The sequence below is a fragment of the Anoplopoma fimbria genome, chromosome 6, assembly GCF_027596085.1.
Source record: "Anoplopoma fimbria isolate UVic2021 breed Golden Eagle Sablefish chromosome 6, Afim_UVic_2022, whole genome shotgun sequence".
In the NCBI taxonomy this organism is placed as follows: domain Eukaryota; kingdom Metazoa; phylum Chordata; class Actinopteri; order Perciformes; family Anoplopomatidae; genus Anoplopoma; species Anoplopoma fimbria.
The window spans coordinates 12512676-12528722 of record NC_072454.1 but is presented as its reverse complement, the minus strand read 5'-3'; the positions used below and the strand labels follow the sequence as shown (position 1 = coordinate 12528722).

Genomic DNA, 16047 nt, shown 5'->3' with positions numbered 1-16047 from the left:
ATTTTATTTTATCTTATTTTATCTTATCTTATCTTATCACTGATTCAAAGAGCCAACAGAGACATCCTTTAATATATTGTTTTGCCCAAAACCCAAAGACATTCAGTTTGTAATGATATGCAAAAGAAAAACAGAAAATAATCACATTGGAGGAAAACCAACAAGCAAAGTTGGGGAATTTTTGCCTCAAAAAGAATTACTCAAATTATTTATCAATATCCAAATAGTTGTTGATCAGCAACTACAAAAAATAATAGTTGGATTATGTTTAATTGTGTATAAATCCTGTAGGAATTATGCAGGTCATTTGCAAGGCAGTGAATTGAATGAAATGTTCTCCAGGGCATTTTATTCTGTTGATAGATTAGTTAGTAATTAAATAACTAAACTGTGCAATTATAGTTATAATAGTTTTCTGTCTGTATATACAGTACCAGTCAAAAGTTTGGACACACCTTCTCATTCAATGGTTTTTCTTTCTTTATTTTTATTTTTTTCTACATTGTAGATTAATATTGAAGACATCCAAACTATGAAGGAACACATGTGGAATTATGTGGTAAACAAACAAATGCTTTTATATGTTTTATATTTTAGATTCTTCAAAGTAGTTGAATGAGAAGGTGTGTCCACACTTTTGACTGCTACTGTATAATATTTCAGTTATTGTGGATTCTTTACTGTTTTTATTGCTTATTTATAATACTTGTTTTTTTTATCTTGTTTTTCTTTTACTATGTCTCTTGTTTGCACTATAACCTATGCTGCTGTAATCCTGTAAATGTCCAAATCAACTAATTGCTTCAGCTCTAAGATGAACAGGTGCAGGTTTACTGTCACTTTTTCATGATACACAATACATGCCCTCCTTTTATAGCTCCATGTTAAACATATAGACAGACACATCCATATATAATCCTCATGCTTTACACAATCAGAGGAAATGACGTGCCAGTGTTTTGAACCGTGCGGGCTAACAAGTAGCACGGATGGGAAGCCTGTGACCACTGACCGACATCCCCCCTCACACATCTGGGGAAACACAGAGCTTCATGTCCCCATAATATCCTGCACAGTAAGTTAAAGTGCAAAAATCGCTCCAGCATATAAACAGAGATTAGCTTTGCATTAGCTAGCAGTGGCTGGGAGCTAACAGATGCTAGCGCTACTCCTCTTACAACACACGGTGAAGGTTACAGTGGCAGTATACTGACACACTAGGACAGGACGTCGAGTCATTTGCTGTGTGAGAATGATGATAACTCAAGGCTTTGCAACAGTTTAGCTAATGATGTAGCTAATAAGCCCTAAGGTTAGTGGACTGTTGTGGTAGCTAATGCTAACTGTTCAGCTAGCCGAGAAGCTGTAGTGCTAACATGTGATTGTGTAGCAGGACCTTGGTGGGATGCACATGCACTTTTACGACAATAGCCATCTGTTGTGTTCTTTGCTATGAATGCACGTACTTAGGTTTGCAGTAAATCACTATACCTGTCCTGCTCTCACTCTCTGTTTGTCCTCTTACTGCACAGGAGGAGAACACAATGGACCTCCACAAGATCATCCACAGAGCCCTGCATGAGTTTATCCAGGCTTACATCCCTGATGCTGATCTCAGGTAAATAATTCCCCACCATTCATGCAATCCAACAAAAAAAAAAAAGGTTAAGTTCAGTTTTTAAAGAGAACCCTCTGTTGTACCTTCTCACTGCAGCACACTGGACGATGTTCTTCTGTCCTACATCACTGGAGTCCTGGAGGACCTCGGCTCCCAGCAGAGTGTTGAGGAGAACTTTGACGTTGAGGTCTTTGCAGAGATGTTGGAAGCTTACATACCTGGCTTTGCCGAAATTGACAGGTAAACAGACGGACACACACTTTTTTTTTCTCTATTCTAATTGTCCTGTAGTTTGTTGTTATCACACAAAAAAAAAACAATTTCATTTTGCAGTGTCAAAGTCTGTGAAATGATGTTCAATCTGGCTTCAAAACTAGCCACCGCTCGGACCTCAGGTAGTGCTTTTAAAATTATTTTAATTTCTAATGCATTCAATAGCCTACTGTGGCCGTCTTACCCTTTCCAAATGGTTTCTTCATTGTCATGTTACCAAATTACTTTATTTGGCAGTGCAACCCATTTTAGATGTAGATCATCAGCTTAACATACATACTACAGTGTGCTGATTTGTTTCCTTTTGTGCTGATGTAGAAATCGTTGCGCTTAAAGCCAGGACAGAAGAGAATTCACTGAAACTCACCACTCTGCCCAGTGAACCTCCACCAGGAGAAACGCAGTGCCTTAAAACACAGACAGAGGGCGCCACAGCCAAGGTAATCATTTCAGCATACAACCGCACTTTATTTTCTCGCTTTCTTGAAGCATTCGAATAACTATGGTTTAACGTATTCTTATTGTGTGTCCTACTGCTGGTATAAGTAGTTTACATTCATAAAAATGGGAGCTAATATAAGTGTGTATAAATGTCCAGCTACCAGTGTCTGAGTGGGAGTCCCAGGAGCAGCACCTGCTCGAGATGTTTCCAAAGTGCAGTCTGTCGGAGGCTCGCAACGCCCTGTCTATTGCCAAAGGAGACATGGAGGAGGCTGTGCGCCTCATCATAGAGGGTGATGTCCAACTCAGCTCCACTCCTCATAATGTGAGTCTCTGCTACATAAATTAACACCGCCACTGTGTCATGTCACCTTTCGTATGTTAGCAGTCTGATTTAATGGTATATTGTTGCCTCAGGTAAACCACGGGAAGAATATTTCTTCACAAGCGGACCACAAACTTAAAGAGAGCATCCTTGAAAAGTGAGTAAGATTGCTATTATCCTGTGGAGAGCAGAGTGGCCTCATTTCTTTGTTTATATGTTTATGACTGTGTTTCATCTCCTTAGGTACATGCTGGTGGATAGGGAGGAGGATAAGAAAACCCACCGACCTGTCGCCCCCAAAGATGTAAGACATACTTTATAATCACTACGTATCCATATCATACAGTATGTATACATTCTATATGTTTTATGCAATAAAACATGCATTCTGGTGTGATTTTTCTCAGGCTCCAAAGAAGCTTGTTCGGTACCACGGTAACCAGGTGGTGACTACAAAAGGAGAGCGATATCAGCTCGTGAAGAAAGATGAAGAAGAGGACATGAAGAAGACATACGTCAACCTCAAGCCCGCACGAAAGTACAGATTCCATTGATGACGAGCACAACAGTGTAAGAGCAGCTTCTGACAATATTGTTTACACTGTTTTTATTTATTAAGTTAGTTTGGCCTGAATTTGTTAGAAGTTTTCCAAGTAAAGAAACATATTTATTGGTGTGTCAGTGGCTTATTTTTAAATATTGTTACTGTTATATGCCTTGGTTAAAACATTTAATGTTTCAGTTACTTGAGGAGCTTTTGACATTTTGTGATATTTTGGTGAGGTTGTTGTTCTCGTTTGTGTAACAGTCCAACTCATCTACTTCCATTTCAGCAGGTCTGATGTTGCACTTACATTATCGGTTTTTTTTTTACCTCTTCATTTTCATTTAGATTTCTTTTCACTTCCAATAGACAATATATATTCATAATCATGACTTGAAGATGTAGAAATTAATCTATGGTCTTTTCTGTAAATAAGTTCTTGTGGTGCTGTAGAGCTTCTTCTGGACATTACGAGTCTCAACTGTTTTTTAATGTACATATCAAGTTATTTAAGCCAACTTATTTTTACATCATACAGGACAATAGTGCTGTGAAAATGTGTGGTCAAGCCTTGTGATTTGATTAATTTGTTGTACTATCAAATGGTTTTAAAATGAAAACTCATTTCTGAAACATGTAGATTTTTTTAAAGAACATTTGCACAGCGAGTAGCTGCAGCAATTCTCACCTAAGAGTGTGTCGTCTCCTTTTGTTGGATATGGTGTGTTACGGATATCAAGTTTATAGTACTATACACCTACAGTATTGTTTACTTTCAAAGACTAGACTATAGAGAGTACATTACTGAGTGTCGACTAAATAAACTGTCCTGCTCGAAGCATGTTTTAAACGATATAACATTATTTTTAGAATTTTTAAAATTAAAAAACACTTTAAAAAAATGAAACATGACGACCTTGCCTCAAAGCTTTCCAAAAGTGAGATTTGTTCGCCTGTGGCTTCAACCTATTTTTCAATGATATAACTAAGCTCTTTAAAAACAAAATGGAAAACATTGTTCAGCCATTAATAAATTAATTGGTAATACATTTTCTAGCACAACAAATTCAATTCTCAAGAGCACATACTATTACAACACTCATTACTTGGCCTAATAAAGTGGATGACTGTGGTTGCCCCCTAAATGTTTAGCAAAAATGCTATGTGGGGAACTGATTTTCAAGTTCATTCCGAAAGCATTATCTTTATTTTTTATATAGATGTCTACATTTGCCAAAGTCTCCGATCATGTATATATTGTGAAGAGGGCCATTGTGTGCTTTCAGGGTGTGTCTGTTCAAATGTGTAACCTAAGTGGTCCTCCGTCAAGGCTCCTTCCATCTCATTCATGTTGTGAATTTTGCTTCGCTTGTGATTGTGGATTTTTTTTTTTATTATGATTGGATTTCTTATTTGATTCTTGTTTGTTGTTTATTAGGATAAATGGGATAGTCAGGTGTTTTTTTATTTTTATTTACAAATATATACTGTTTACTTGTGTTCCCCTTTGCATCCATTTTAAGGAACTATAAGCTATTGTTTTTGATTGGTGGTAATCTAGTTTTTTTAGAGTGTAAGTGTAACACAATCAACTGTTGAAAATATGTGTTGTTACTGATTATCAGCAGCAATGTTGTATTTAATTACTAGATGAAGCTGTTTAGTTTTAACCCTGCGCTTTGAGAAACCGCTGACGGACAATTTGTAGTAAATAAATACTAATTTTTGTAGTTCATTCACATTGTATTATTTGAATTATTCACTCATTTTACTAGAGATTCTAGTTCAAAAGTACCAAGTATTTTATGCTATAACTTGATTACAAGAAATCATCACAGAACTCAGTACTGTAGAACTTTGCAAACTTTAATCAGAGGATCAAGGAGAGCACACACTGTATGTTCCAAACAAAAAAAAGGCATCCATCAATAAAAACATGCCTCTATTTCTATGAACCCTTGTCAATCCCACCTTTAAAGCTGTTTAAGGCCAGAGTGAAAACAAACATTTTGACCATAAAATAAAAAATAAAAAAATCAAGGCAGCATTTAGTGCCATGCCATTGTTAAGCGAGGCACAAACGTGCGGTAAACAGAGTTAACCTAGCAATAGAAGAGGGATGAAACAACAGTCTTGAATCAGGTAAAGTATTTCTACAATGAATTATCTTTGTTCCATCATGGTGCAATTTGAAAGAAAAAGGTATGCAAGATATCAACAATTTAAATGTTCGACAATAACCGTAACAAACCCTGAAGACCTGTATATTCCAGGTGAATTAAGTGCTTGGATATTCCTTTACCACTAACCAATTCATCCATTGACACATGCAAACAAAGCTGTCTGAATATGGAGATACCCTCCAACTGGTTTGTATGGTGGTTTGGCACATACAGCAAAACATGTCAAATCCTCCCCTTTTGTTTAATGTACATTTTTACAACTGTTCTGAAAGGACTTCAAACTTGCACAGAGACGCTGTAAGGTCTTCAAAATATGGCTGCTGTAAGTGAAAATAAGTGCATTTATGAGGATTTTAATCAAAAGAGCAAGTACAGGTTTCCATCTGGGATTTCATCTCAGATCTGCCACATTTAATACAGCATATTTAATAGTGGTATTTTGAGTACGACCTGACCACTAGATGGTACATTGTGTTGCAATGGCTGGTACACGTGTCTTCCCAGCAGATGGCCCTGCTACTTCATTCCATTGATTTAACATAAATCTATCATTTAAGCCTTTCACAGTTTTAACTGTCAAGGAACGTCAACAGTTATTTCTCTTTTCAGTTTCCCAAAACAGTGACTTACTTTATTTTGTTTTATTTCTTTAAGTTAACTGTATTTGCAACTAAGATTGCAGCCTATTACTGGTAAGCAGAATAGCACATTCAGTAAAGTCAAAAAAATCAAACAAGCAAGAGCATAAATAAACACAAAGCAGCATCACTCAGTTAAAACGATTTAGCTGCAAGCAGTCACATTTTCCTTTTGCTGTTTATATGAGCGTCACACATAATTTTTATCATATTTAATTGCAGTTTTTAATCACTGTACTTCTGTGTTTTTAATTGCCGTGCCTATACTGTCCTCTTTGCAACAGTAAATTCTTGCTGATCACTCCCCAAAGTCCATATAGGCAGGTGTGGAGATGCTGCAGATTATGTGGATAAATATTTAAAAAACACTTAAAAGACCTGTCATCTTTAAAGGTATGAACCACGTCCGTTTTAAAGCTGTCTTTGTGATGAAGACGGAGAATACAATATGATCACTCCACACTTCAACCCACAGCTAAGTTATTAAATGTGTATAAGAAATGTTCTGTATTTAACTGATGTGTTCTGTGTACATAATACCCTTTAACTCATCCATTAGTGGTCAAAATGTTGTAGTTATTTCAAAGGTACCGATCTCAGACAATTTCTACAGGGTGAGCAAATGCACCCAAATACCAATAAGCTTATGTTGATAGAACACTAATTCACATAAATACATCTGGACTAAAGCCAAATCAGGCCTCCTTCTCAAAGACAAAAGAAAAAAATAAAACTTCTTCAAGCAGGGCGGATTCCCATGAGTTCTTCTCTGATTGATGCATTTGCAATGACCATGGCACTTGGAGACAACTTAAGAAGAATGGTTTCAAAATGGCCGCTCATTGCGTGCAGTGATGCGTAGCTCCGACATCAGAAAGGTGCATTACGCACGCAGCAGTCTCACTTTCACGCGGCAAACCGTTTCTAAAGCAGTCTAGTAAACAGTTTTTAAGAGTCGGGCTCTAACTTGAGATCCTGGTCATATCGCCCCTTCATCATGGTGTTCAGTAAAGGTCCAACCTACAGAAACACAAAAGGACTCAGGATAAGCTACTTCATAGTGCCAGGTATATTACATTGTTTTACTCATCGTCCCAGTCTGCATTTATCTTGCCTTTGTACTAAATCAGGTACGCCATAAATATTCACAGTAATTGGGTTGCTGGAAGGGTCAGCATGCCCCCGGGACTTCATGTAACAGGTGACCTAAATGTCGATCTGATTTAATGTTCTAGAAAGTGCCAGTGTGACATTCATGTGTGACTTATTCAACTGATGATAGGAAAGAGTTTGTATTGTGAAGACGATAGAAAAGTGTTTTTACCTCATGTGGGTCTCCAAGTGCTTCTCCCAGCATTTTCTCAATATTTCTCATGATGGCCACCTTCTGGTGAGCTCGCAGAGGGTACTCTATCTTCCTTGGTGTGGAGGCACCCTGATCAGATGAGGCCAAAAAGGTTAGTGAACATGAACAAACATGAATTGGCAAAGACGACACAAATGTTTAAAATAAAATGTGCATACCTTGTACCAGAAGTTTACAGTGATCGTCACACCACCGTTTAACAGTGATTCAATGTGATGCCACCTGAGGGAAGAAGAAAAGTATAAATAACTAAATTCATCAAACTCTGGCTGTCAAAGCAGTTATTTTTTTACCAGTTAAGAGTAGTTTATGAAATAACACCCTGCTCTCACTGTGGATTCATGGTTTCAAAACATTAGATTTATGACTAAAAATGACATCTGTATTATACAGTAGTTGCCTTAAACAGCATGAATGTCTATCAATGATGTTCCTATCAATAAGGCACAGTAAACACTCATAAAGGAAACACATTGATGGATAATTTTCTAACAGCATGTTGAGCAGTTAAATCAAATAAAATCATGCTGAAATGCATCCAAGAAACTCAATGCCCTGAAGATAATCATATGATTTGGTGGTAAAGCTAGTTTTCTACATAGGAAATACAGAGTTTCTCTAGAAATGAAATAGAGAAGTACTTCTTACCAATACATCGGGATGTAGAGCACATCTCCTGGGCCCACAACAGCCTCATAACCAACAACATTTTTAAAATTGGGAAACTTCTCACAATCAGGATGATCAAAATCAACCTATAAATGAAAAATATGGATTCAGTACAAAACATGAACATACTGAACCTTGTGCATCCAACTTTATTAAATGTTGAAGACATTTAATTCCTGCCTACTATTCTGACATTTGTTTTAAAATAAGTAAGTTACCGTATTTTCCGCACTATAGGGCGCACTGGATTATAAGGCGCACTGTCAATGAATGGTCTATTTTCGATTTTTTTCATATATAAGGCGCACCGGACTATAAAGCGCATTAAGCGAAACAAAACAGTCAGTCAGTCAAACTTTATTAAACGTGTTCACAATAACTTGCTTCCTCCACTTCCGTACCATTGATTCATTAATGTTGAATTCTCTCGCAGCTGCTCTATTCCCATGTTCTACTGCGTGACTGACAGCCTTGAGTTTGAAGTCCGCGTCGTAAGCGTGTCTCTTGACAGGAGCCATTTTGGGGTCCTTATACACACACACACTGTAATATTATGGTGAAGCACAGTGTGTATTACTCCGCGACGCTCCTGACTACGGTGGCCGTAATGCTGCAAGCGGTGCGGCTTTGTAGTTTACCAAAGTCGTACTAAAACATTTTGACAGAGCGCCGTGTACCACACAAAACCGCTTCGAGGTCAGTAAGCACAACCAGAATTAATCCATATATAAGGCGCTCCGGATTATAAAGCGCACTGTCGTTTTTTGAGAAAATTAAAGGCTTTTAAGTGCACCTTATAGTGCGGAAAATACGGTACTTCAGAATCATGTGCCAGCTTTTCCGTTTTTTATGTATGTCCTTATTTCAAGTAATCTTAACACATTCATCTTCATAATAACTTTATTTAAAGTTACTGCAAGGAACTTTCATTTTGTGATGATTTTGGCGGTCCCTGCGGACAAAAGTGGTAGTGTTTCCAAATAGTATTTTGCAAGGAATCCCACTCGGTGGCACCAAGTCATATAGAGGCATCAGTATTCAATTGAGACTGTTTTCAATTTTAATTGTGTAGAGATCATTATATAAAGTCTGTCTCACTCTGAGAGCTTTAATGTGAATTATCTCTACCACTATAGATGAAGATAACAGAACTAAATCACAAATCTGACAAGTAATGCGTTCATATTATTTAACCCTAGTTAGATTTCTACATATCTGCGGCTTACTTGGCTCTGTCTGTCACAGGGGTGGTGCACGGGATATGGATAGAGACACTCAAACTGGTCTGGAGGAAAGAGAATGCATCTCTTATTGCCTTTAATCTGTGCAAAGAAGTTCTGCTGCTCGTCGTAATGTGCTGGTGTCACATTGCCTGTGGTGATGGATTATGAAAAGAACATTTGAAGTGTGAAAAACATTAAGGACAACATTATACAGCAGAAACTCTGACACCGAATCCCTGGATAACTTCTGTGAGAGCCCTCACCCTCCATGCCTATCAGCAGCAGGTTGGATGTCAGTTGTCCCCAGTTTCTCTTTGCTTGCTGCTTGTTGATCCAGTTCCAGTTGAAACCAAGAAAGTCAACAACAATCTTCTTCCCTACTGTGTCATTCAGGGTCTGCTGCAGATATACCCTTGAAATGCATTAAAGAGAAGAGACATGCAAAATGTATGAGCCACCCTGTTTTACTCTCCAAGACCTGAAAGAAGTCACAATGCAGCTCATTTTTGCTACTTTAAATGTCTCTTTAAGGTTCTACGCTTGTTTACAGTGTACTCCATTAAACCCTGAGGAACAATATGACATAGAAGGAAGTAGATAACGAAATCCAAAGAGATCAGAGCCACTGTGAGTGAGTCAAACTATGCTTTAGTAAGTGATCTGTCCGTGTGTGCCGCCAGGTCAGGTTAGGTCACAATAATGTGCTTCTCTTCTGATTTTCCTGTGTAAATGCTTAGTCATTTGCTCCACCTTCCTGTGCACAATAACATTTCATGGGAGAAAACACCCTTCACTGTCTAACACACCTGCAGACTGTTTACACTTCAAAGAGAGGATTTTGTTCAGATTGAGCATCAGACCAGAGAGGGTTAACATAAACATGGCTTACATCATATTTCCCTTTCCAACTAAAATAAGATAAGATAAGATAAGATAATCCTTTATTAGTCCCGCAGCGGGGAAATTTGCAGAAACTAAAATACCCTTATAAATGCATCTTACCTCTCCTCTCCTCCCATTTGCTCCGTTATATGCATTTTATCCACAAATTCAGGGAATTTCATTTCCATTCGTTGTGACTTGGGGATAAAGTTCTCAAAATTAGCCATTTTTTTCTCATCGTAGTAGAGGAATTTATGGTTTTCTGCGGTGTAAACAGAGAAGTCTCCATTCCCAATGTTCTCCTGGAGGTATGCAATGTCCCATTTAAGAGCTGGATACACAAGGTTTGTATCTGTTAAAACCACTGGTTCCTGAAAACAGATGAAGAACATTTAAATACATTCAGATTAGATAAACTGATATTTATTTAATTCAATAGAACGAGCCTATACACTTACAAAAACAAGGAAATCTCAATAGAAAAATGCACCATGGAGTAATCGCTGCAAGTCTGCTAAGAGGGTTATGTCACTGGTTTTACATACTAAATATAAAGTTACTGTTCTTTGTGGCATTTCATAATTATCAACTATCATGATTACACTGTAGAATATAAGTATTTTTTTCTTAATCTACATTAGTTGCATATTAATAGTTTAACTTTATCACATATTAGGCTATTGTTAATGTAGTACATAAAAAAGGTCAATTTTTTTTTTTTTTATTGTTCTTAAACATTTTTATTGAATTATGTTAGAGTAAAAGACGTGTTAAACATTACTGCAATACTGTGCATAATCTTGATTGTGTCATACTGTTTTTCCACACAACATTTTCGGAAAATATTGGTAAGTATATGTCTTTCATCATCTTTTATGCAGAAAGGAACATAAATCCCAACACACGCCCGCGCAGTGCTTCGATGATACAGACGACCGAGGGCTACGTGACTAACTGAACGTAGTCCGCTAGGCGCGCTCCCGCTGCCTCTCTCTCTCTCCAAGTCTCTCTCTAAGTCTCTCTATCTCTCTCTCTCTCCCTCCCCACCCCCATGCGCTGCACCAGCTCTCAGGAGTTTCACTTTCTCCGGAGAGCGCTGGGAGTCTGCGTTACCGAAGAGTTAATAAAGTTTGTTTGTTTATAGTAATAAAGATTGATCTAACCATCAGTATTCAGCCTTGATACGACCTGCAGGTTCTCAGGAACATGACTTATTTGACCCAAGGGCTCAGCGCTCCACACTGTTTAACAGGCATGTGTGTCTTCTATTCCGTTATCTAATAACAACATTTTGTATTTTGCTTTTGAAATCGCTTGATATGAATATGAATTTCCTTAACATGTCAAACAAATAATATAGCTGTTTGAAAATGTGTTAAAAAATGTTGACCCATTGACCTGATACATGTCTTGGTCTATGGTGCTGTTCTGATTGCTCATGTGATGTGTGTTTAATTAATCTTCTTTTACTTCACTTGTGCCACATTGAACTTATGAACGGAAGTGGTGCGTGGGTTTGCTGGATAGGAATATTACTATTCTTTAAAAACATTTCCCAAGAGCTGAACATTGAGAGCTGGGGAAAAATAAAGAACCTGGTCAATTTTGAGAGGACAGAAGACATTTCTATTCCTGTGTGTACTCTAGATAGAACAGAAGGTTTCAGTTCTTTTAATGCAGAATCGATATATGTTGGATATGTATCTGGATGAGACACACTTAACTGAGTTTCCAATTTCTCAAGAACCACAAACATCAAAAAGCGTTACCCATGTTAATAAGTTTTCTCATCACGACAAACACAAACTATGATTTGTTCTAATTAATGAAAATGAAAAGATAAAAAATGGCAAAAAGCTAATCAGTAGCTACAAAATATACAAGGCCAATGTGAGCTTTAAGTAACAGTTTGTTTCTACATGTTCAGAACCTTTTAGGGTGGAGTGAATTGCCATTTCCTTTGAAATAGATATGATGTCATATGATAACACATCGTCATGCACTTCCATGTGAGGCACGTGCATGATTGCACGTCCCTTTAGGAGATTTCTGAAAAGGCTACATATTGTCTATGTTGAACAGGTGTACAACCCTCCTGGGAAATGCTGCAGCTGGCATTGACACTGGATACAAATAATGAGAGCTGGGATGAGGCTTGTCTCCACAAGTGGAAAAAAGTACGGTCAGGCATGTATCCCTTTTGTACGCCTGCTCGTCAGCTTTATGGAAGTCAAAAAAAGCTTCTTCCCTGCTTTCGACAAATAGCACTCAGAAATGTAATTATTTCATCCATTCAAAAGGTTGGTGCTGCCTCAATCTGAGTACCTGAATCATGTTAACATAGAAAACCAACAGCTGTTCCACCAAAAAGGTGAGAAGGAAGAGGTTTGAAAACCTACAGCTGTTGACTGCTCTCTATAGCATTATGTATTTCTGAGAAAGGCACGATGATGTCCGCAGGCGTTTTCAACCATGATGTCAAATGCAAACTACCTGATGTGACTTCGCTGATTGAATTACCCTTGGCCTTCAATTCCATTGCTATTTTGCAGTTTTATTATGCTTTCATTCCCAAAACTAAAATATGCTCACTGGTAGCAAGCAAAGTCCCACTTTTACAAAACATTTACCATCGGGCTGCAGATTACCAAACGTGGAAAATGCCTTTCCCTTGTTGCTGACTGATGTTTGCTTGAAAAAATGATTTCCTCAATGTAACTGTCAAATATCTACATTTCCGTAAATCTACTTATTGTTTCAGCTCCATAGATGTATCTTTCTAAGGCTTTATAACCTTTTTAGATCACATCCCTGCTCATATTATGCACCTATTTAAAAATAACTCCAAAAACAACAATCCAATAAGTACATACATTTCTTTGTATTTTTAATAACAAAATCCAATCATCATCACTTCTTGTAAAACAAACTATGAGGTGTGTTTACATGAGCCAGTAGCTCAGCATGGTGCTACATTGTCCACTTTATATCGGCCCAAACGAATGATAAGGATTTGACTAAAGATCCTCTTGTGACTGTACACAAACCCAGTATACTCCAACATTTAGTTTTACTGTATATTCTCATATTACAGTGGCTAAAGACGCTCTGACTTCTGTTTCATTAGGATCTCACCACAAATTGAGATAATTAATACCTTTGTTGAATACACTTATTGTAAGTCGCTTTGGATAAAAGCGTCTGCTAAATGACTGTAATGTAATGTAATGTACTTGTCTTGTAACTCTAGGCTACATCTTTGAATAATATTTTTTTTCCTATTACTTATAATGAAATCCATAACTGAACACCAGACTACAATAAACCAAGACAAAATGATGTGCACTTCACTATACATCTCGATATACACTTTAAAAACAGGCTTTGTGCTGCAGGTCTACCTTTGTCTGTTCTTACTATTATTTCACTGGATTTTATTTATTTTGTTCGTTTATTTAATTGTCACTTGTTATTTCATTTTGTTTCTTAGTTTAGTTTTATCCTAACGATTGTAAACCTTGTTTTTAAAAGGTGCTATATAAATAAAGTTATTATTATTATTATTATTATTATTATTATTAAAAGGTTTCGTTATTGTTTTCCAGGCAGGTAAGGTGTTTAAATAAAGTTGTGTTTACCTCGTTGCTGATGAGCATCTCTGCCCGGGGGTCGGTGTGAGACAGCCTGGGGATGGGCTGCGTGTGGAAGGAATATTTCCGGAGCTGAGACTCGTCCCAGTCCCGGTTGTGGACGCCGGTGAAGCCGGAGCCGCCTTCGCTCGCTGCCGGATCAGCCTCCGCTACAGTCACCGCCGCCATGGTCCTCCGACAGCCGCTGACCAGCCGCCTCCGTCCTCCGCACAATGTACCGACCCGCTTTTCTTCCGGACTTCACCCCGCTGTGCTACAGAGTCAGCGGCGGCGCGGTTATAGAGGCTTTCCCATTCACGCTTATTCAATAAATGGAGGAAATGTGTGCCGTCCTGCAGCAGCTCCTCTCCCCCGGCTCTGTTCCGTGGTGTTTACACACCGTGTTGACAGCCAGAAAACAAACGAGGCGACTTCTACCAACGAGGGAAACACCGCGACAGTTTTACGACCCGGAGATCAGACAGCGACACCTAGTGGTCTGGAAGACTCACTGCTCAGCCTGTAATTAATCGCCTTTACCACGAGAGAGAGCTGTTGTTCTTTGTTTTCTTGCAGTTTCAGAGAATTGATCGCCAATAAGACTTTTCGTGATTATTCAACCTACTTTATGTATCTATACTATATTTCAGAGGGAATATTGTACTTTTTATACCACTACATTTAATCTGATAAAATAGACTTTGTAGATATTTTTTTTTAATAGAAAACATATGATTCACTTAAAAACAATTAAAACATAATATAATATAATTTAATTTAATTTAATTTAATAATTTAATTTAATTTAATTTAATTTAATTTAATTTAATACATTCATTGATTCATTCATTTTCCGTAGCCTGCTTATCCAGTTAAGGGTCGCAGGGGTGCTGGAGCCTATCTCAGCTGTCAATGGGCGAAGGCAGGGTTCACCCTGGACAGGTCACCAGTCTGTTGCAGAATATAATACATATTATTATTATTATTATACATGACACATTATACAATATAAACATTATATACAAACTCTGAAAGTGGCCATTCTACATAAAACATTACATGATCTAAGTTGCATGCAGGGGTTGAATTATACATTCTTGCAGTAGTATGTCCATCTTATGCTACTTTATTCTCCTCCAATATATTAATCACAGCAATAGTGACAAATCATTAACAATGCATTGTCTTGCATCAAATAACCCTATATAAAGCTGCTAAAATCTGTCCCATCTGGGCCAACTACAATATTCATACAAAACAATAACACTGTAATAATAAGTACTTTACTGTTGACACTGGGTACATTTTGCTGGTAAAAATCTGAACAATTTGCTGAACACTAGGGAGCATTAATTCACAAGTACAACACAATATATATTTAACAGACAGGTTGAGAATTAGTCCCTGCTCTCTCCCTCTCTCTCTCTCTCTATCTATCTATCTCTCTCCCTCTATCTCTCTCTCTCTCTCTCTCTCTCTAGGAGACGATGGTGTGGCAGACAGAGCAAACACTTTTGAAATCCTGAGCCAATATTTAACTATGGTCATCATTGCCTCAACATTGCTGTATTGATCCCTCTTCATGAGATAACAGTGCACACAGTACCTTGCTCACTGGACTGATCAGCCGATGGGAGTCTCTCTCTGTTTTGTCATTGTCAGAGTGATATTGAACTAGATGGAGGAAATCTTATCAATCACTTTGATCATTGCTACTCTGTGTTCTTAACCTTTTCTGACAGCCTTTTTTCAAGCCCCAAAAAGGCAGCATTTTAGCTCATATGCATTTCCTAAAGTGTCTTTAAAAACCCTGATACATCTTGTATGTTTTCTCTTGTTCCAGGCTCTATCAGCAGGTTTCCACGGCAGGGACTAGTTTGGGGCTCCCTGGTGGGTTCCCATGCTCTGTGTTTCCTGTGCAGATCAGTGAGCTGAGCTGAGCTGATCCCCCCGATGCTCCCCTCTCCCCATTCTTTGCAGATAGAACCGGGAGATTGACCACCCTGGTGAGCTTCAAGAAGCTTGTATCTCAATCCTGCTGATAGCAACAAACACGCACCACCGCTGCCTTCTCCCCAGCAGATGAACTACTGTCAAAACAAAGACTCTCTGGAGGAGATAATGACACAATGAAACTGTTTCCTAATGAGTGGAAGCGTCTGATGTTTCTTGAACTTATGGCTAATGTAATCATAGCTAACAAACCGACACAAATACACACACACACAGGTAAAGTTATTTCGCTGAGATTTTGTT

General features: G+C 37.9%; 2 protein-coding genes across 3 annotated transcripts; one reads left to right on the top strand and one right to left on the bottom strand.

The window, feature by feature from the left end:
* Positions 1-918: 918 nt before the first annotated feature.
* Positions 919-4940, top strand: cuedc2 (CUE domain containing 2). Of its 2 annotated transcripts, none has more exons than XM_054600352.1 (9): positions 919-1075; positions 1533-1618; positions 1715-1858; positions 1952-2013; positions 2210-2331; positions 2490-2657; positions 2750-2814; positions 2901-2961; positions 3065-4940. In XM_054600352.1, the coding sequence occupies exons 1-9, from the start codon at positions 944-946 to the stop codon at positions 3209-3211; spliced, it is 987 nt and encodes a 328-aa protein (XP_054456327.1). In that variant the 5' UTR covers positions 919-943; the 3' UTR covers positions 3212-4940. The 2 variants fall into 2 exon arrangements, with proteins under 2 accessions (XP_054456327.1, XP_054456328.1); XM_054600353.1 differs by lacking the exon at positions 919-1075 and adding an exon at positions 1149-1312.
* A 115-nt stretch (positions 4941-5055) lies between these two features.
* hif1an (hypoxia inducible factor 1 subunit alpha inhibitor) lies at positions 5056-14192 on the bottom strand. The gene is made up of 8 exons (XM_054599955.1): positions 13801-14192; positions 10283-10533; positions 9544-9692; positions 9284-9429; positions 8037-8143; positions 7547-7610; positions 7347-7457; positions 5056-7042 (listed from the first exon to the last, which is right to left on the bottom strand). Exons 1-8 carry the CDS (start codon positions 13978-13980, stop codon positions 6971-6973), a joined length of 1080 nt encoding a protein of 359 aa, XP_054455930.1. The 5' UTR covers positions 13981-14192; the 3' UTR covers positions 5056-6970.
* Positions 14193-16047: the final 1855 nt, after the last annotated feature.

Excerpts from the sequence above, each read along its gene's own strand:
- cuedc2 (XM_054600352.1), top strand. The coding sequence starts at position 944 with ATGACGTGCCAGTGTTTTGAACCGTGCGGGCTAACAAGTAGCACGGAT. Across the intron at positions 2,014-2,209 it reads AGCCACCGCTCGGACCTCAG|AAATCGTTGCGCTTAAAGCC; the intron begins GTAGTGCTTTTA and ends GTGCTGATGTAG. Across the intron at positions 2,815-2,900 it reads AAAGAGAGCATCCTTGAAAA|GTACATGCTGGTGGATAGGG; the intron begins GTGAGTAAGATT and ends TCATCTCCTTAG.
- hif1an (XM_054599955.1), bottom strand. The coding sequence starts at position 13,980 with ATGGCGGCGGTGACTGTAGCGGAGGCTGATCCGGCAGCGAGCGAAGGC. Across the intron at positions 9,430-9,543 it reads GCTGCTGATAGGCATGGAGG|GCAATGTGACACCAGCACAT; the intron begins GTGAGGGCTCTC and ends CCATCACCACAG. Across the intron at positions 8,144-9,283 it reads CCTGTGACAGACAGAGCCAA|GTTGATTTTGATCATCCTGA; the intron begins GTAAGCCGCAGA and ends TTTCATTTATAG.